General features: G+C 37.5%; 1 protein-coding gene across 13 annotated transcripts in view; it reads right to left on the bottom strand.

Annotated features, from left to right (window-relative positions):
* The window catches only part of LOC105465552 (nuclear receptor coactivator 7), a 165,044-nt gene that overhangs the window by 78,398 nt on the left and 65,964 nt on the right, over window positions 1-20,682 (bottom strand). For 12 of the 13 annotated variants that reach the window (XM_011714018.3, XM_011714017.3, XM_011714021.2 and 9 more), the window contains one exon: window positions 2,615-2,835. In XM_011714018.3, coding sequence (XP_011712320.1) covers window positions 2,615-2,835 — 221 coding nt within the window. Of the gene's footprint in view, window positions 1-2,614; window positions 2,836-14,558; window positions 14,675-20,682 lie in introns of all 13 variants that reach the window. The other variant, XM_011714023.2, reaches the window with a different exon arrangement.

The raw sequence follows: 20,682 nt of genomic DNA, 5'->3' as shown, positions 1-20,682 counted from the left end.
GCCAGGTGAGGCTCTCTAGTTTAATAAAAATCATGGAAAGAGTCTTAATAAAGACTCTTAATAAGTGCTAATAGGGATTTTATCAGCTTATTTTGGTTGCAGTTTCCAATTTTTAAAAATGTTGAGGTAATCTTTCCTACCTTCCCAATCCTAATTCTTGTAGATTCATTAGTGTTGAACCAATGCTTTCTCATGTCTCAATTCTTTGTATATGCATTCTTTTCAGATGTATTAAACAAACAAAAACCCTTCAAAAAAAAAAAAAGAAATATATATATATATATATATGCTTTGGGAGGCCAAGGCAGGAGGATTGCTGGAGGGTAGGACTTCGAGGCAGGAAGACTGCTTGGGGCTAGAAGCTTGAAACCAGTTTTATGGTGAGACCCCATCTCTCTCTCTTAAAAAAAAAAATATATATATATATATATATATATCTAGGTGTGGTGTCATGTGCCTGTAATCCCAGCTACTCAGGAGGTTGAGGCAGGAAGACTGCTTGAGCCTGAAGTCGGAGGTTGCAGTGAGCTATAATCCTACCACTGTACTCCAGCCTGAGTGACAATGCAAGACCCAATCTCAAAACAAACAAAAGATATGAAATGCAATTTTCCTTAATCCTTTTCCTCTTTTTGGAAATAAGGGATAATATTTAATATTTACATTTTAAGAGGAAGCTTATTAACAGCACATAAGTATCTTTCAACAGGTTGACAGTTACAGCTTTTTATAAAATACTGAATAGCTTGAGATTAAAAACATCCATTAAGACATGTAATACATTATACAATCATCTTAGCCGACTGTAAAGCTACAAACCACATGCTTTCGGCTGCCGAGAGAGCATCTGCCTGTATGGTAGCAACATCAGCAATGCAGCACTTATTACTACCTAAAGGGCAGTCCATTTTATCTTTGAACACTGTTGGAAGGTTACATTAAACATGGATACAAGGTATGTCTTCCTGTAACTTTGGCATTAACTAGGACCAAGTTTAGGGCACCCCAGAACAAGTGTCATTGCTCTGCTACAAGGCCACATTTCATTTACCGTATTCTGTGTGTTCTCAGTAACTGCCCTTTGCTTTCTCTCCTTTCCTAGCAATCTCAAGTATGCCATGACCTGCATGCCATGCCATATGTCTTCTAACACTGTTGGAAGGTTACATTAAACATGGAGACACGGCCAGGTGTGGTGGCTCATGTCTGTAATCCCAGGACTTTGGGAGGCCGAGGAGGGTAGATCACGAGGTCAAGATCGAGACCATCCTGGCTAACATGGTGAAACCCCATCTCTACTAAATATACAAAAAATTAGCTGGGCGTGGTGGCGGGCACCTGTAGTCCCAGCTACTGGGGAGGCTGAGGCAGGAGGATGCCATGAACCCGGGAGGCAGAGCTTGCAGTGAGCCGAGATCGGGCCACTGCACTCCAGCCTGGGCGAAGGGCGAGAGTCCATCTCAAAATAAATAAGTAAATAAATAAAATAAATAAATAAAATTAAAAAAACCATGGAGACATAAACGTATGTCTTCCTGTAACTTTGGTATTAACTAGGACCAACTTGAGGGTGGCTCAGAACAAGTGTCATTGCTCTGCTACAAAACCATATTTCATTTACCGTATTTGCAGTGTGTTCTCAGATACTGCTCTCAGTTTTCTCTCCCTTTCCTAGCAATCTCAACTATGCCATAACCTGTATACCATGCCAAGTTCTGATTCCTGGTACCCTTTATTTATTTCATTTATTTGCATTCTCTTTGAAAGAAAATCCATGAGTGTATGTGATATAACAGTAGGTATGAGATGGATGATTCAGGTCAAGCTAGATATGCCACTTCTGCGAATGTAGTTTCAGATGCAGGGGTTGTTCTGAGAAACTATGTAACACTGTGGACTCATTTCAAGATTCCCTTTAAGACTCCCAAGTGTCTGAGGTCAGGAATTCAAGACCAGCCTGGTCAACATGGTGAAACCCCATCTGCTAAAAATACAAAAAATTAGCCAGGAGTGGTGGCGGGCGCCTGCAGTCCCAGTTACTCAGGAGGCTGAGGCAGAAGAATTGCTTGAACCTGGGAGGCAGAGGTTGCAGCGAGCCGAGGTCATGCCATTGCACGCCAGCCTAGGCAACAGAGCAAGACTCCTTGTCAACAACAACAACAAAAAAAAAAAAAAAAAAAAGACTCCTAGGGCTTTTTTTTTTTTTTTTTTTTTTTTAACTGACAGATGCTAGGCCATGTCTCCTCCATTTTCTACTGTCTAGCAAATGACAAAAAGTACAGGCATTTCTATCGGCATATTTATGAATATGTCTACATACGTTGAGAAAAATATTTCTCATAAAGAGAAAGTGACTCTTCTTCAGATAAACATTTATTAGTACACAATACATGCTGGGCACTGTGTTAAATGCTGGGAACACAAATTTAAATGAGACATTATTTTAGTGTGATCCCCTTACGCAAGATTATGTATATAAAGCAAGGGCCAGGGGCACATAGCAGCTGCTCCACAAACTGTTACCATTATTATGATCCATCACAAATGATAGCCTTTTAAAAATTCTTATAGGCTTTTTAAATGAAAATACTGCAGTAACGCCATGAATACTCACCGATACTATAATATCTCTTTAGTTCTGTACGCCTAATCTCCTTTAACTGATTACTTTTTCTCTTTTTCTTCTCATCAGTCATATATTCCTCTTCCACAGCAATGTTGCACTTGTCTGGCTCTAAAACTACTGTATTGGCATCCTCCTTCCCAGTATGAGTCCTTGTAGCCATGGCTGAGGCTGTCTCTGCATTTTGTTTGGCTTGTTTTTTCTTTTTCAATCTAAGAAAAGAGGGGAAAAAAAGAAAAAACATTGGAGAGATGATTTGCTGGTAGAAATCGTATTAATTTCATGCTGCTGGGCTTTGAAAACTAATGAACTGATACAGAAAACACTTTCCTTATAATATGTTTCATTACATTTATTGTTCTTTTTTATTTTCTAATCACTTACAAATTCTTACATGGAGATCTGTGACCTTTCTTCAACTTGATATAGTCAATACTACATCTCATAAAATTATTGAGAACTGCCATAGGCCTGAGGAAAAATGAGATTCTTCCATAGGCTATGAAATGTTGAGCATTTTTTAAAATCACAATATATGGTTATGCTACCAGAATGCCATGTTTGGAAGATTACATTTTAAGAAAATATTTCTGGTTTCAGCGGTACTTTTGGACTGATGGGCAAGCACATTCGTAAAAACAAGCCCTTTGTAACTGGCTCACATACCGAGTAAAAGGATTTGACAAGGTGTGAACTGGGTCACATAAGAGTAATTCTTTTCCTTTAAACATACGGCAATAGTAGTGAAGAAAGAGCTGCATTTCCTAAGATAGAAAAATGCCATAATGACAACACATGATTTTCATTATGATTACTGATAGCTGGCTGATTATTAGTTAACATATTTGATGTTACAAATTCTTTACTCCTGAGCCAAAGATGTGTGTAAGAGATAAAGTTTATCAGAATTCACTGAAAGCCAATACCTCAAAATATTTTCAGTTGACACACACTCTGTAATTAATGGATATGTCACTCTGTACTTGACAGTCGAGAATGTTTTTGGCTTACCAGAATCTAAGTGCTTTGAGAACAAGGGCCTTGGCCTCTAGTATATGTTGTACTCTACTCATATGTAAATACATATTTTTAAACTATGTCCCCTTTCCCTGTGCCTACATAGAAAGTATTTAGGCACAGTAAGATTTATCTTATACATTTCTATTTCCTTCACCCTCTTGAGCATATGTCCTATTTGATGTTGGTCAATGAATAAGAACCTGTTTGGGTAGAAAAATGAGATAACTGTAAGATACACAGGGACTGAAACTTGATACTACACTGCATTGCTCTGTGATGTCAAACAAATCAGTCTGACATGCTAGAGAGGTCCCTCCCTGAGGCTACAACACTTAAGAGAACTCTTACCTCAGGGTAGGAATTTCACACCTTGAGCCTTTGTTTTCTTATATCTCAAATGGTGACAATTGTACTTCCTTGGGTCTCTAATAGGATCTTTTATTAGGCTTAACTGACATAATACACATCAACATATAACACAAACAGAAACAGAAATAGTAAAATATCCCCTAATACAATCATAAAGACATGACAACTAAGCATGGTGAGAAAAATGAGACATTCCACTTTGAGATAAAGGTCCCATATTCCAACAAGGTATTTCAACGAGGCTATTATTTACTGAACACTGAGCAGCCAGGTTCTTAGATATTTATTGGCTAATAAATTAGTATATAGCATAAGAGACAGAGCAGCAGAGGAAAAGTCATAGATGAATATACTCCCCATCTCTTAGTTTAGCCATCTTTTAAGGTTTGTTTAAAAGACCAAAACTGGAAGTCCTAGCCAGAGCAATCAGGAAAGAGAAAGAAATTAAGAGTATCCAAAATAAAAAAGAGGAAGTCAAACTATCTCTGTTTGCCAATTATACAATCAAATACCTAGAAACCCTGAAGACTCCTCCATAAGACTCCTAGATTTGATAAATTCAGTAAAGTCTCAGGATACAAAATCAATGTACACAAATCAGTAGCACTGCTACAGCAACAATGACTAAGCTGACAATCAAATCAAGAACTCAAGGACAGTAAGAGAAAAAGGAAAGAGAAAAAAAAAATAACTCAAAATATCTCTATAAGGAAACTTACAAAACACTGCTGAAAGGAACTGTAGATGACATGAACAAATAAAAATACATCCCATGCTCATGGACTAGGAGAATCAATATTGTGAAAATGCCCATACTGCCCAAAGCAATCGACAGATTAAATGCAATTCCTATCAAAATACCAACATCATTTTTCACAGAATTAGAAAAAACAATCTTAAAACTCATATGGAACCAAAAAAGAGCCCAAATAGCCAAAGCAATCCTAAGCAAAAAGAACAAATCTGAAGGCATCACATTACCCGACTTCAAATTATACTACAAGGCTATAGTTACTAAAAGCGCATGGTACCTGTATAAATATAGATATATAGACATTGCAACGCAACAGAATAAAGAATCCAGAAATAAAACCAAATACAACCAATTGATCTTCAACAGAGCATACAAAAACATAAATCGGGGAAAGGAAATCCTATTCAATAAATGGTGCTGGAAAAACTGAATAGCTATATGTAGAACAATGAAACTGCATCCCTTATCTCTCACCACACATAAAAATCAACTCAAGATGGATTAAAGACTTAACTCTAAGACCTGAACCACAAAATCTCTAGAAGAAAACCTAGTAAAAACTCTTCTGGGCTGGGCGTGGTGGCTCACGCCTGTAATCCCAGCACTTCGGGAGGCCGAAGCAGGCAGATCACGAGGTCTGGAGTTTGAGACCAGCCTGACCAACATAGTGAAACCCCATCTGTACTAAAGATACAAAAATTAGGTGGGTGTGGTGGCATCTGCCTGTAGTTCCAGCTACTCAGGAGGCTGAGGCAAGAGAATCACTTGAACCCAGGTGGTGGAGGTTGCAGTGAGCTGAGATTGCGCCAGTGAACTCCAGCCTGGGTGACAGAGAAAGACTCTTTCTTAAAAACAAACAAACAAACAAAAACTCTTCTGGACATTGGCCTAAGCAAAGAATTTATGACTTAGACCCCAAAAGCAAATGCAATAAAAACAAAAATAAATGTGACCTAATTAAACTAAAAAGCTTGTTCACAACAACAAAAATAAAAAGAGATCATGAGAGTAAACAGACAACCCACAGAATGGGAGAAAATATTTACAAACTATGCATCTGACAAAGGACTAATATCTAGAATCTATAAGCTACTCAATCAGCAAGACAAAAGCAAATAATCCCATTAAAATGTGGGCAAATGACATGAATAGATATTTCTAAAAAAAAAAAAAGATATATAATGGCCAACAAATATATTTTTTAAAATGCTCTATATCACGAATCATCAGGGAGATACAAATTAAAACCACAGTGAAATACCACCTTATTCTAGCCAGAATGGCTGTTATTAAAAAGTCAAAAAACAATAGATGTTGTGTGTGGATGTGGTGAAAAGGGAACACTTATACATTGCTGGTGGGAATATAAATTAGTACAACCTTTGCAGTATGGCGATTTCTCAAAGAAATTAAAAGTAGATCTACCATTCGATCCACCAATCGCATTACTGGGTATCTACTCAAAGGAAAAAATGTCATTATACGAAAACAATACCTGCATGTGTATGTTTATTGCAGCACAATTCACAATTGCAAAGATACGGAATAAACCTAAGTGCCCATCAACTGATGAGTAGATAAAGAAAATGTGGTCTATATACACCATGGACTACCACTCAGCCACAGAAAAGAACAAAATAATGTCCTCTGCAGCAACTTGGATGGAAATGGAGGTAAGTATTCTAGGTGAAGTAACTTAGGAATGAAAAAATCAAATATTACATGTTCTCGCTTATAAGTGGGAGCTAAGCTATGAGGATGCAAAAACATACATAGTATAATAACGAACCAGGGGAGGGTGGGATGTGGCTGAGGGATAAAAAAATTACATATTGGATACAATGTACATTACTCAGTTGACAGGTGCACTAACATTTCAGACTCCACCACTATACCATTCATCCACATAACCAAAAACCACTTGTACCACCAAAAGCTATTGAAAGAATCATATAATTAATAATAAATAAATAAATAACCAAAAATCACCAACCAAACAATTGGAGACTCATAAAAAGGAATTATTTTCATGAAACATATTATTTTCTATCCTCAGATTTTAACTTATTTTTCTGGTAAAGGAGTAAATAGCTCTAGCAAAGTTCAGATAATACCCCTAATAAAACAATTTCCCTCCTGATCAAAATTTCTCTTCTGATCAAAAGTCCTGCGTGAGGCTCAAATTATTCTGCAGCAATCTAGATACCACACAGAGCTTGTCTCTTAACATTGGAAGGCTTATCTATGCAGAGAACTGATCTCTTTCTCCAAAATGATGGGCTGATTCTGATGTACTGGCTAATCAAAAACATGTTTGGGATTAACTTTGTTGCCCCCTTCCAAAGATGATTCCTTCTAAGAGAAAAGAGATGTCAAATATTAATATTAATTCTATGCAGCCTGAGATATGCTGCTTCTTAATCTTCTGAATGTTTCCACTTTAAGTTGATTTAAATGTCCTTGTTTCACTGTCCCCACGATAATTAAACTCACTCAGATCTGGGGCATGTGCTTTGATGAACGGCAGCACTGTTTGGGGACATCTCATTAGAGACTCATTTTCCTCTTGGAAATAACAAAATGGGATACATTGTTTTATTTTTCTCTCCCTTTTCTACACAGACTATTATTGTCAACACATATAGCCAAACACAGTTGTTACTTCAGAAAAAAAGCTAGAATACCTTAGAAATAATACCTTAGAAATTCTACAATCAGATAATCTTTTGCTTTGACTAGAGTACTCATAGACTTTGTTTCTCTGGAGATTATCAATATAACTAGAATATTCTGATATTGCAACTGGAAATCAGATGTGTTTCTGGAAGCCCTCTGTAAAATCCTTCCTTCCAAGTAAAGAGATCAATTTCTAACACTTTTTGCAAAGGGGAATAGCTGCCAACCTGAGGAATCTGGTAAAGTTAATGCTCTTCAAGCATTCCTTTTCAGGGCTTTAATCTTTCAGTCCTTACTTTTTGTTTTTAAGCCAGTACCTATCTTAGTAAGATAATCTCACAATAGGGATTTGTTATCATTAACTTAAGATAAACAGAAAAAAAATGGTCTTGCAGAAAAACGAACTCCCATTATTTCATCTAAGCATTTTTCATGACCCCAAATATACACTGATTTTATATTGTGGGCTAAAAATACACTTGGCAAATCATCTTAAACGATGAGTGACTGAAAAATAATGAAATACATTTAAGATTTGATTGCCGTGAGTACAAGTGGGAAAAAAAACCAAAACCTTTATTTTGCATTTGTCTTTCTTTAAAATAGATCACAATTACATAAAACCAGTGTTTTACACTGTAGTCAAGCTTTGTCAATTCTATCTTCTAATCCTATCTTTCCCACTCCAATTTACCTTCTCTTCACAATCTCTGCTTTGTCAGGCTTTCAACAACTCTGTGACCTGGACTATGTTTTATGATATTATTTATTTTTCTTCTTTTATTATGAAAACAAAACATGTCATAACAGAAAATTTTCGAAGTGCAAAAAATGAATCAAATGCAATGCTAACATAAGAAGCAATCACTGTTTGGGGAAGACAAGGTGAAAGCCAAAAGAAAAGACAAATTACACTGTGGGCTTCCCCAAGGGCAGAAGAATGAGGCAATGTGGCTGGACACCACGATTCCGAGCTTATTTATACCTTTCCATAAAGGAATATTAAAAAGCTTTTTAAATTCTGGAATCTCTTGGCTTTTTTACATTAAAATGGTGTAGGCACTCATAGAATGAACACATACTTCACTTTTTCCCTACTAGTGTTCCAGCCCAGAGTTAGCCGACTGACTACAGAAGTGAGCAAGGGGCTCCTGCTAAATAAATCACTTGTAGTAGCTGAACGAAAACTGATTTTCTTCTGAAGCTTTTTCTTTTACAAAAGGAAATGAGTTTGGGGCACTGGCAGTAAGCAGAGTCAGGGTCTTGGGCAAGTTCCTTTCTTGCATGGCACACATTAGGTACTCAGTAAATATTTCTTGAATAAAATAATGGAAAATGAGCCCATGTTCTGAGATATGCTGCTTCTTAATCTTCTGAATTTTTCCACTTTAAGTTGAATTAAATGTTCTGATTTGGTTGAGATCTGCTATTCTACAAACAGCCATTTCACAGCTTTCTCTGATTCGCAGCATGTTCTCCAAAATGAACTCCCATCTTCTTATTTAAGCAACTTGATTTTAAAATAAAATATATTAGCCACACATTATTTATTTATTTTTTATTATACTTTAAGTTCTAGGGTACATGTGTACAACATGCAGATTTGTTACATAGGTATACATATGCCATGCTTGTTTGCTGCACCCATCAACTCGTCATTCACATTAAGTATTTCTCCTAATGCTATCCCTCCCCCAGTCCCTCACCCCGCAACAAGCCCCAGTGTGTGATGTTCCCCGCCCTGTGTCCAAGTGTTCTCACTGTTCAATTCCCACTTATGAGAGAACATGCAGTGTTTGGTTTTCTGTCCTTGTGACAGTTTGCTGAGAATGATGGTTTCCAGCTGCATCCATGTCCCTGCAAAGGACACAGACTCATCTTTTTTTATGGCTGCATAGTATTCCATGGCATATATGTGCCATATTTTCTTAATCCAGTCTGTCACTGATGAACATGAGGGTTGGTTCCAAGTCTTTGCTATTGTGAATAGTGCCACAATAAATATATGTGTGCACGTGTCTTTAGAGTAGCATGATTTATAATCCTTTGGGTATACACCCAGTAATGGGATCGCTGGGTCAAACGGTATTTCTAGTTCTAGATCCTTGAGGAATCACCACACTGTCTTCCACAATGGTTGAACTAGTTTACACTCCCACCAATAGTGTAAAAAATTCCTATTTCTCCACATCCTCTCCAGCATCTGTTGTTTCCTGACTTTTTAATGATCACCATTCTAACCAGTGTGAGATGGTATCTCATTGTGGTTTTGATTTGCGTTTCTCTGATGACCAGTGATGATGAGCATTTTTTCATGTATCTGTTGGGTGCATAAATGTCTTCTTTTGAGAAGTGTCTGTTCATATTCTTTGCTCACTTTTTGATGGGGTTGTTTTTTTCTTGTAAATTTGTTTGAGTTCTTTGTAGATTCTGGATATTAGCCCTTTGTCAGATGGGTAGACTGGAAAATTTTTCTCCCATTCTGTAGGTTGCCTGTTCACTCTGATGGTAGTTTCTCTTGCAGTGCAGAAGCTCTTTAGTTTAATTAGATCCCATATGTCTATTCTGGCTTTTGTTGCCATTGCTTTTGGTGTTTTAGTCATGAAGTCTTTGCCCAAGCCTATGTCCTGAATGGTATTGCCTAGGTTTTCTTCTAGGGTTTTTATGATTTTAGGTCTAACATTTAAGCCTCTAATCCATCTTGAATTAATTTTTGTATAAGGTATAAGGAAGGGATCCAGTTTCAGCTTTCTACATATTAGTCACACATAATTTAAAATGTACAGAACTACAGACTGCTTTAATTAATATTAAATTCACAGTTATATATGATTTTGTTCTTAATTTTAAAATTTGGGATCCATGTGCTTTTGAAAAATGCAACATAGACATAAATATCTTGTATGGCATTGTTCAATATGGTAGCCACAGGCCAGTCACCCATAGTTACTCTTCATTTTAAAATTTGGGATCCATGTGCTTTTGAAAAATGCAACATAGACATAAATATCTTGTATGGCATTGTTCAATACGGTAGCCACAGGCCAGTCACCCATAGTTACTACGTTTAAGTAAAATTGACTTTAAAATTATTCTGTTGTAAGAAATACACTTCTAGACTCATATCCTAGTGGTTACTCTACTAGACAATACAGAATACTTCCATCATCACAGAAAGTACTAGACAATATTGATCAAGAGCTATAGTTAGTCCTATCTGCAAGACATTAGAGAGAAGGGTAAAGATACAGTATTTAAAATGTAACGAGTATATGCAGAAAATATGTGTACAAGGGTACATACACACACACAAATACTTTTTAATGTGTTTCATTTGTACATTTTGAATTTTATACCATGTACAATAATATATTAAAAATATTTTAAGTAGTCTTTGAAATCTCTTTCCTACTGTAAGAATAATTTAACACATAAATATTGTCCCATTTTTAAAACTGAATTTTACTTTTCAAAAACTTATGAAAAGCTTTAAAGAGCTTTCTTTTAACAGGAACTACTAAGCTGACTAAGGAACCAGGCACCAGGCTATGTACTTCACAAATGCTAGTCTATCCTCACAAAAGCCCAATGAGGTAGGCAGTTTTATCTCTATTTTACAGAAAACAAAAGGAAGGGTGAGAAAAACTAGGACCATTTCCCAAGGTCATAGGGCATAGTTTAGCTGTGGAGCGGGAATTCACAAGCCTAGGTTACAGCCAACTGCCACAGGGCCTCCCAGAAGCCCCTCTAAATGTGTACTATGGCATATATGTATACCTCGACTTTAAATAAAATCCGCTGGACTCTGAAAATTCTACAAACTATGTGGGGGCCTGAAAATTTAGTGGGCTTCAATGGATTGCGCACTCACAGAAAGATTTGAACACAGATATGGGTTCTGGGCTTGGCTTTCTCTGTAATCAGCCCTGCAACCTGCGTTGGAAATAGGATAAATCCCCTGGGACCTCTAAGTAAACAAAAGCAAGAGGCTAACATGATTTTCAAGGTCCTATCTGGCTCTAACAGTTTGCCCTTGGCGGAGAAGAGGAGGAAATGTGTTAAACTTGTTTTGATTTAAAAAAAAAAAAAAAAAAAATTTTTTTTTTTTAACATCCAAACTAAACCGTCCCAAGAGTCTTGCACTTGTGTTTTTTTTCCTAAGTCTCACATTGGATTACATTTTCCTTCCACTGCAGAATTTCTAGCCTTGGATAAGTCCAGAGGCCAAGACAGTCAGAACCCTATTCGTTTACAAAGGCTATTAAAAGCAAAAATAAAAACAAACAAAAAAAACCTAAAACCAAACCAAGAATAACAACAAAACACTGCTCTATAATTTGGGGCTAATAGCTCCAGGAAGAAAAGTAGAAAACATCAAAACTGACCAACCATGAGAACAGACCCATGAAAGTCTTCTTTAATACAAAATTTTTCTTTAAAATTACCTCTGTAGGGAAATAGAGTACTAATATGAAATATGTAGGTATAGCATTATTTCATGAAAAAAAGATGTAAAACAGTATTGCAGCGTGACTCCATTTTTGTGGAAAAAACAACAAAAAAAGCAAAATCCCTAAAGATCAACTATATACACATAGATATGTATTTATACAGGTTTGGTGGATGTATGAGAAAACGGTTGGTCAACGAGTGGGGAGAGAAGGAGAACTTTCACTTTTTTTTTTTTTTGAGACGGAGTCTTGCTGTGTCACCAGACTGCATGGAGGGCAGTGGTGAGATCTCGGCTCACTGTAACCTCCGACTCCCTGGTTCACGCGATTCTCCTGCCTCAGCCTCCGGAGTAGCTGGGATTGCAGGCATGCAGCACCACCACACCCAGCTAATTTTTGTATTTTTAGTACAGACGGGGTTTCACTATGTTGACTAGGATGGTCTCGATTTCCTGACCTCGTGATCCACCCACATCAGCCTCCCAAAGTGCTGGGATTTACAGGCATGAGCCACCGCGCCCAGCCACGAACTTTTACCTTATAGGTATGTAATGTGGTGGTGTTGAATCTTTTGTACAGTAAGCATGTATTACTTTTGGATTTACAAGGCTAACAAACAACAACAAAATTAAATATCTGCAGCTATGGCAACATTTTGCTAACTCTTGTTTAGTGGTTCATTCTTTCTCCTGAGTCCAGCTATCTCAGTAAATTGCTGGACTGCAATCCCATGCCTTTTTTTTTTTTTTTTTTAAGTCAGATAGAGCTAGTCTGTCTCCCTCCAGGGACCCTCTCTTGGTGCTTTTCTTGGCTGTTCTGGCTGCAACCTTGTCATTGTATTGTTCTGACCTTCAGAGCCTAGGCTGTTTTTTCCTGGTTGTCTAATTCTGACTTTTACCACCTCTGACAATGGAAGGTCAGTCTTTGGGCAGAAACACTTGTGTTTGAATCCTCTTGTACCTTGGATGCACATCCTTTGGCGAGTTACTAACTCTAAGCCAACAAGGTTTGTTGTCCTTGACATAAAAATAATAGCCTCTGATGGGTTTTTAATGGTGATTAAAGGAAATGGTACACAGAAAGCTCACTTTACTATTAAACACAACCTGTGCCTGGTTTCCAGGAAGAGCTTAATAAACAAAAGTTACTAATTTGTTGTGCTGCTGCTGTTATTCTTACTCGGGGATTTCTAAGAATCCAAGTAAATGAGAGAACATATAAAACACAACATATTTAACATAACAAAGAAGGTATGTGACAAATGTCAGGTATTAATATATGTTCATGTCCTTTTTCTCTACATAAATATTAATTGTATTTAACTCTGCTATGAATTTAGTCATCAATGCAAAGCCACTTATTATTTCTAGAAAAACATCACTTTTTGAACGTTATTTCATTTTGTCATTTCATAGTTTTCCATTTCCACTGAAAATCCTCATTTATGATACATTATATGCCAAATTAAGTCAAACTTACAGGCAAAGTGAGAGTAACAGTTAAAACAACAACTCACTTGAAGAAAATTTTCTCTTGGAATTCTGGCCAAATAAAAACAAAAGGTTTAAGAGTAATCACTGGAAAAACCTGTGGACGTTCCTGATTCTAGTGTCACCCATGGAGACATGCATTTTTTTTTTCCTTTTTTCTAATCGTGATAATGAGATTCTTCCCACTGCTAAAACTGAAATTCATCAGTTAAAATGAAAGTACTCCGGCTTCAAAGAACCAATACAGTTAGGAAAAGAGATTCTTTGGCTTTGCATTCAATAACTAGCAATATATCCTTCAGCTGGGTATACAAACACACAACAGCATTTCCCCTAGCCTCAAAGAACAACCACATTCAAATAAAGACAGAAAAACAGAATGTTAATCGGGGAAACTGTAACAATTCAGTTTTCCTTTTCTAGGATTTCCTTGTACTATTAAAACAGTGGTGGGTCAGCAGGTCTTAGAAGACCCCGGTAACCAACGTGTGGGGGCCAGAAGTGGCCAAAACCAAATTCACACTCTCTCAGAGGAGCCCTGGGGTGGGACATTTCAGAAACCTTATAAGCATCTCCCGGTACCAGGATCAAAATGACACTGCTGCAAAATGGATGCACACTGTGTAGAATGTCTACATTGTATTTATAAAACAAAACAGGCTTTTGTTGAATGTATACATTGCCCCGTGTGAGAATTTGGTTCCCTTTTCTAGAAGTCAGAATGCTGAGTCACAGCCTAAAAACGGTTTAGAGAAATTGATGGTGCAGACAATGGTAATATATATCTCATCTATAAACTAAGGAAGGGAACCAGAAAAGGGAACTCGCTCCAGGTAACAAGAGAATTGTGTTGTGCTATGAGTCACCAAAAAGGCCTACAAATACATTTAAATATTAGGAATTTTACTGCTTATCAACCAAGAATAAGCTGACAAACACCGCAACTGAGAAGTTAATCAAATTCGACAAAGAGAAATGTAAACAAAGTATCTGGAAGTTGTTTATTCTCTTTTGCTTTACAATGACATTATGCACGTAGCTTATTTAACATAGTTAAACTGACCGGATGTATTAATTCCCTACGACTGCTGTACCAAATTACCACACATTTGGTAACTTAACACACATCTATTTTCTTATAGTTCTGGAGGTCAGAAGTCTAAAATCAGACTCACCAGGCTGAAATCAAGGTGTCCACAGGGCCATCCTCCCCATCAGAGGTTCTTTCCTTGCTTTTCCCAGCTTCTAGAGGTATATTCCTGGTAGCCTCTTCGTCCATTTTCAAAGCCACCTGCATGGCACACTGTTTTATCTGCAGTCAAACCTCCCTCTTATATGCACATTTAGTATTGCATATAGGACCTATCCAGATAATCCAAGTTAATGTTCCTATCTCAAGGCCCTTAATCACATCTGCAAAATCTCTTTTGCCATAAAAGGTAACATTCTCAAGTACCAGGGATTAGGAACTGGCTATCTTTGGGGGTCACTATTCAGCCTACCACACTGGCTAACTTAACTTTTATGTTACAAATAATTGTAAACTGAGCATCATATCTTAGTGTGTTAGTGTCTATGTCTAAATCACTACTATGGCTATTCGATGTATTGTCTATGATACTTGAAAAAATTCACTGCTGGCAGTGAGTAGCAATAAACATATTTCTAGAGCAAAAGCAAAAGGTTTATTCAAGACTACCCTGAAATCTGCAATGAGAATATTACAGATGTGAATTTTTTTATTTATGTTGGATGACTTCAAAACAGTCTCTTGGAAGTGGGGCATTGGAAGGAAATTTTTAACAGGTAGGATTTCTAAAGAGTTAAGTCTCATTTTCATATCTAATTACTTAGATCTACATTGAATCAGTTAATCAATGTTTATAATCCCTTACACAAAGCTGTTTATAATCCCCTACAAAGCCAAGAAAGTCTTCTAAAATATTTTTTTTTTATTTTGCTAGAACTCCTTAATAAAGGAAACCTTTTTAAATTATTTTTTTAGAAATGCTTTTTACTCAAAACGAACTGTATTCTGACTACTCAGTGAATCTTATAGAAAGCAGCATTGGCATATATGTTCGTGACACATATATTTTGCTGCAACAGCAATATATTGCAGTGACATAATTCCAGAAGAACAGCAAACAGTTGTTTTCTTGAGGACATTTTAGTCAAACACAAAGCATACTATCTTGAAAAATCTCAAGCAAGCAAACTCAATGATGCCAGTGATTTCGTCATCCAATTTTAACCGACTTTCCTGTCAACTGCTTTAACTGTAGAAATACTGAAGGAAATAAGAGCTAAAATACAGAATCCTGAAACTAATCAGTTTAGTATATAAATTAATGTTCTACTGAAAGCCTCGTAAGGGAAACATAGTTTATGATCAGCAGAAATGGCCTGATGACAGAAAACAATTATAAGTAGCATAAAATTGCAATATGTTCTAGCTTAACTTCTCTCTCAACTTTAAAAAATATACTATATTAATCTGAAATTGCTTTTGAACAACTTTAGACATACATATACTTACCCTTTTATGATAATATACTTTCATTGTCATAAACTAGACATGACCTCATAAATCATTCTGTCATTATAGGTAGTTTCAGAAATAATAATCTAATATCAGGTATGAAATTTTAAAACTTATTTTGGCAGATGCTCTCAATGTAGTTGGTTTACATCCAACATGTCTATTCAACATCTTAGAGGTATTTTTTTCCAATTGCTACATGCTGGCTACTGCTTGGGAAGTGACATTGCTTAAAAACAGAATTCCTGGGCTGGTAGACTGGTAGTACCTACTCTGAATTTTTTTCCTTCTGAAGTTAGTGCAGAACTCTGAGTCTCGATAATTCATTCACATGTAAAGGTAAACCCAAAATAGATTTTGAAGAAAAATCTTGGACAATGACCATCCAATCACAAGACGGTCTTGGTCACGCTCTTAAAAAAAACCCAACAATGGCCACCTCTCAAGTTACCAGTTTGATTTTAGCCAACCACAGGAACACCTGTGGTATAACAAAAAATAAATAAATATAACCATGTCTTGCTAAACAACAGGGATACGATCTGAGAAATGTGGCACGAGGTGATTTTTGTCATTATACAAATATTATAGAATATACTTACTACAAACCCACATAGAATAGCCTATGACACACCTAGGCTATATGGTAGAACCCATTGCTACTAGTTTACAAAACTGTACAGCAGGTTACTGTAATGAATACTGTAGGCAGTTGTAACCAGTAAGTATTTATGTATCTAAACAGGTGTAAAAACATAAAAGGTAAAATAAAAATATGGTATTTAAAAAATGGTAGCCAGGCATGATGGCTCAAGCCTATAATCCTAGCACTTTGGGAGGCCAAAGCAGAAGAACTGCTTGAGTCCAGGAGTTCAAGACCAGCCTAAGCAACATTGCAAGACCCTGTCTCTACAATTTTTTTTTTTTTTTTTAAATTTAGCCAGGCAAGGTGGCATCCTGAGTAGTTCCAGCTACTCAGAAGGCTGAGGTGGGAGGACCACCCGAGCCTGGGGGGCTGAGGCTGCAGTGAGCTATGATCATGCCACTGTACTTCATTCTAGGCAACAGAGCAAGACCCTGTCTCAAAAAGAAAAGAAAAAATGATACAGCTGTATAGGGTCCTTACCATGTACGGAAGCTGCTCTTGGGGAGTCAGAGAGTGAGTGGTGAGTAAATGTGCTGACTGTGCTCTACTGCTTCTAAATGCCGTATACTTAGGCTGCACTAAATTTATATATATTTTTTCTTCATTCAATAATAAACTACCTTAGCTTACTATAACTTTTTTACTTTATCAATTTTTAAATAACTTTTTGATATTTAGCTAAAAATACAAACACATTGTACAGCTGTACAAAAATATTTTCTTTCTTTATATGCTTATTCTATAAGCTTTTTTTCTATTTCTAACATTTTTAACCCTTTTGTTTTACTTTTTAAACTTAGTTTAAAAACTAAGACGTAAACACACAGGGTCTACACAGGAACATCAGCGTCATTGTCTTCCACCTCCACATCCTGTCCCACTGGAAGTTCTCAGGGGCAATAACACGCATGGAATGATCCTCTCCTGTAATAACAATGCCTTTTTCTGGAACACCTCCTAAAAGACTTGCCTGAGGCTGTTCTGTTTAGCTTTTTTTTTTTTTTTTTTAATAATCAGAAAACACTCTAAAATAATAATAGCTAGTGTAGTAAATACATAAACCAGTAACACAGTCATTTATCATCATTATCAAGTATTAGGCACTGTACATAATTGTATGTGCTATGCTTTTCCACAGCTGGCAGCACAGTGGGTTTGTTTACACCAGCATCACCAAGTAATGTGTTGCACTATGACGGTGACAATGTTACTGGATGATAGAATTTGTTAGCCCCATCATAATCTTATGGACCCACCATCATAAATGAGGCCAGTGGCTTACGTGGAACATGACTGTATTTGGTCTTTGTCCCCAGGTTCCTGGTACAGATTTCCTAAAACACTGGAATCTCCTGAGTGAAGAAGAGTGTCTTTTGTATTCTAATGAGATGACTCAAAGTTGCAGAGGGAAGGAGGAGCCCAGAGAGCTTCTGGATGGAGGCTAGTCACCAGAAAGATCCAGCCAGGGTTAAAAGGTTGGAATTTTTGGCCCTACCCCACAATCCACTTCTCAAGAGGGGAGGGGACAGCAGATAGAGTTAAATCACTAAGGGCTAGGCCTCGCGCAGTGGCTGACACCTGTAATCCCAGCACTTTGTGAGGCTGAGGTTGGACTGATCACTGAAGTCAGGAGTTCGAGGCCAGCCTAGCCAAAATGGGGAAACCTCATCTCTACTAAAAATACAAAAATGAGCCAGGCGTGGTGGCATGCACCTGTAGTCCCAGCTACTTGGGAGGCTGAGGCAGGAGAATTGCCTGAACCCGGGAGGTGGAGGTTGCAGTGAGCTGAGATTGCTCCACTATACTCTAGCCTGGGTGACAGAGTGAGACTGTCTCAAAAACAAACAAACAAAAATCACCAAGGGCTAATGATTTAATCAATCATGCATAGGTAATGAACCTCCAAGAAAATCCCTTAAATGTTGAAGTTCTGAAAGTTTGCACGGTGATGAACACATTAAGCCACTGCGAAGGTGGCACACCTGCAGAGGGCATTGAAGCTTGTTGGCACCACCCCTGAATCCCCAAGCCTACCATCCCTGAGTCCCCCATACCTTGCCCTCTGTCTCTCTTCCATTGGGCTGTTCCTGAGTTATAGCCTTTATAATAAACTGGTTAAGTATAAGAAAAGTGTTTTCCTGAGTCCCCTGCGCAGTTCTAGTGAACTCTCAAACCTGAAGAAGGCGGTCAGGGGAAACCTCAAATTTGCAGTCAAGGTGGACAAAAGCACAGGTGGTCCGGGGACCTGGGACTTACAACAGAACCCTTAAATCTGTGGAGTCTGAGGCTGACTCTGAGAAGTTAGTGTCAAAACTGAATGGAACTGTTGGATACTCAGCTGGTGTTGGAGAACCAGAGAACACCAAACTCTAGTGAAGAAAATAAAAGCATTTCACTCCAGAACATGCTTCTTTGACATGTTTTGAGATGGCTGTTCTGAGGGCTTGCAAACAGAAGTACCCCTGCAAAGCTGTTTTTCATGGGGCAGTTTTACATCAATCCAGCCAGGTCTTCCCTTGTCCTGATCTAGGAAAGATTTAACTGAGAGTCTGACACCTTCAAAGATCTGAAAGAAGCATTTACCACCTATCCTCTCTGACGGCTGCTACCTATCAGGTTTCATCTATATAACAAGACCCCTTCACAAGCCAGGCCTCCTCTTCTTTCCCTCCCCATAATGTGTCTTGCCACTGTAATCTGATTTTTGGCCATGCTCTGAGCCCCCATTCTTTCTGTGACCTCAAGATGGCATAGAAGCTTCTGTACCCCATTGCAGGATTGGGTAAACACTTTGTGGTCTCCCAAACATTTAGGTTTTCCTCATGCATGTTAAAAAACAATTGTATGCTTCTTTCTTATTAACCTGCCTTTCATGAGTTCATTTTTCAGTGAAGCTTCAAAGGGCGAAGGGGAAGTTTTTCCTTAGTCACTAGAGAGTTAAGGACTAGGAAGGGCTTTGTTATCAGAGGGACTGGTAATGTGCTCTACTCATTAACAGGAAAAAATATGGGAAGGAGTTCCTTTTTATCACTAACCATGAAGTAGTTCTGCAACAGCCATACAACTAATAGCAGCATGCAATTTACTGTCCCATTTTTCATGCCAATTTATATGTTCCCTGGTCTGGACTTTCCATTTTTAAATAGTATATTGTAATTTCTTTAATAAGTGCAACGAAGAGAAAATATAATAGCATGTGGATGATCTCAGCCTCCTTACTCATGCTGCCTCCTGATGGGATTCTGGGTTTGTTTGTTTCCTTTTCCTGGTGCTGAGCTTATGAACACAGGTGTGGGAAATGAATTAGGGGGAGAAGTGGAAGAGGAAATAGAGTGAGAGAAGAAATAGAAGAAAATAAACCTAGAAGGAAAGAAGGGGAAAAGGTAAGCACATGAGGAGATACACTGGCTGGATATGGGAAGGGTTTCAAAAAGGAGAAAGTTTGGGGAAGCAGCTGAGAGACATGTAAAAGGTCAGAGAGATGAGAAAGAGGAGTTTAAAGTTTTATCAAATATAAGGCATTTATTACCCCCTTGGATGTTTTCTGAAAGGTGAAGTAAATATTTGAGTTATCTTCAATTCTTTTCTCTGATATACGTATTTCTTTGAATGTGACTTAACGCTGGGATTGGACCAAGGCATGGCTGGTTATACACGGGTGACACGCGTGTACTTTTCCAAAGAAAGATGCCTTAAAGGTGGAGTATGAATGAATGAATGAATGAATGAGAAACAAACTTCAATACGGGAAAGATGAAGCAGGCTAATTATAAGTTATATGTGTCAAATTTCACAAACTGATATAAATCTTGAATCAGACCATGTAACACAGACTTTTAGGCTAATTTCTCAAGCGAAGTCACTTCACACACAAACAATGAGAGAAATCAAACTTCGCTCAACATTAATCTAATTTAAAGAATAATGTAAGGTATTTTGTGGGGAGATAACTAGCCCAAGACCTAACAATTCCCCACTACTTGAACACTTTGCCCCAAATGGCTGGAATTTCCTATCATAAACTTTTCTTCATATGTAATATGTCACTCGGCACACACAGGTGCAACCAACTTCCTAATATGAAATTAAGTAATCAACCATCTTCTCCAGC

This window comes from Macaca nemestrina, chromosome 5, assembly GCF_043159975.1.
Source record: "Macaca nemestrina isolate mMacNem1 chromosome 5, mMacNem.hap1, whole genome shotgun sequence".
Classification (NCBI taxonomy): Eukaryota; Metazoa; Chordata; class Mammalia; order Primates; family Cercopithecidae; genus Macaca; species Macaca nemestrina.
This window is presented reverse-complemented; position numbering and strand designations above follow the sequence as displayed.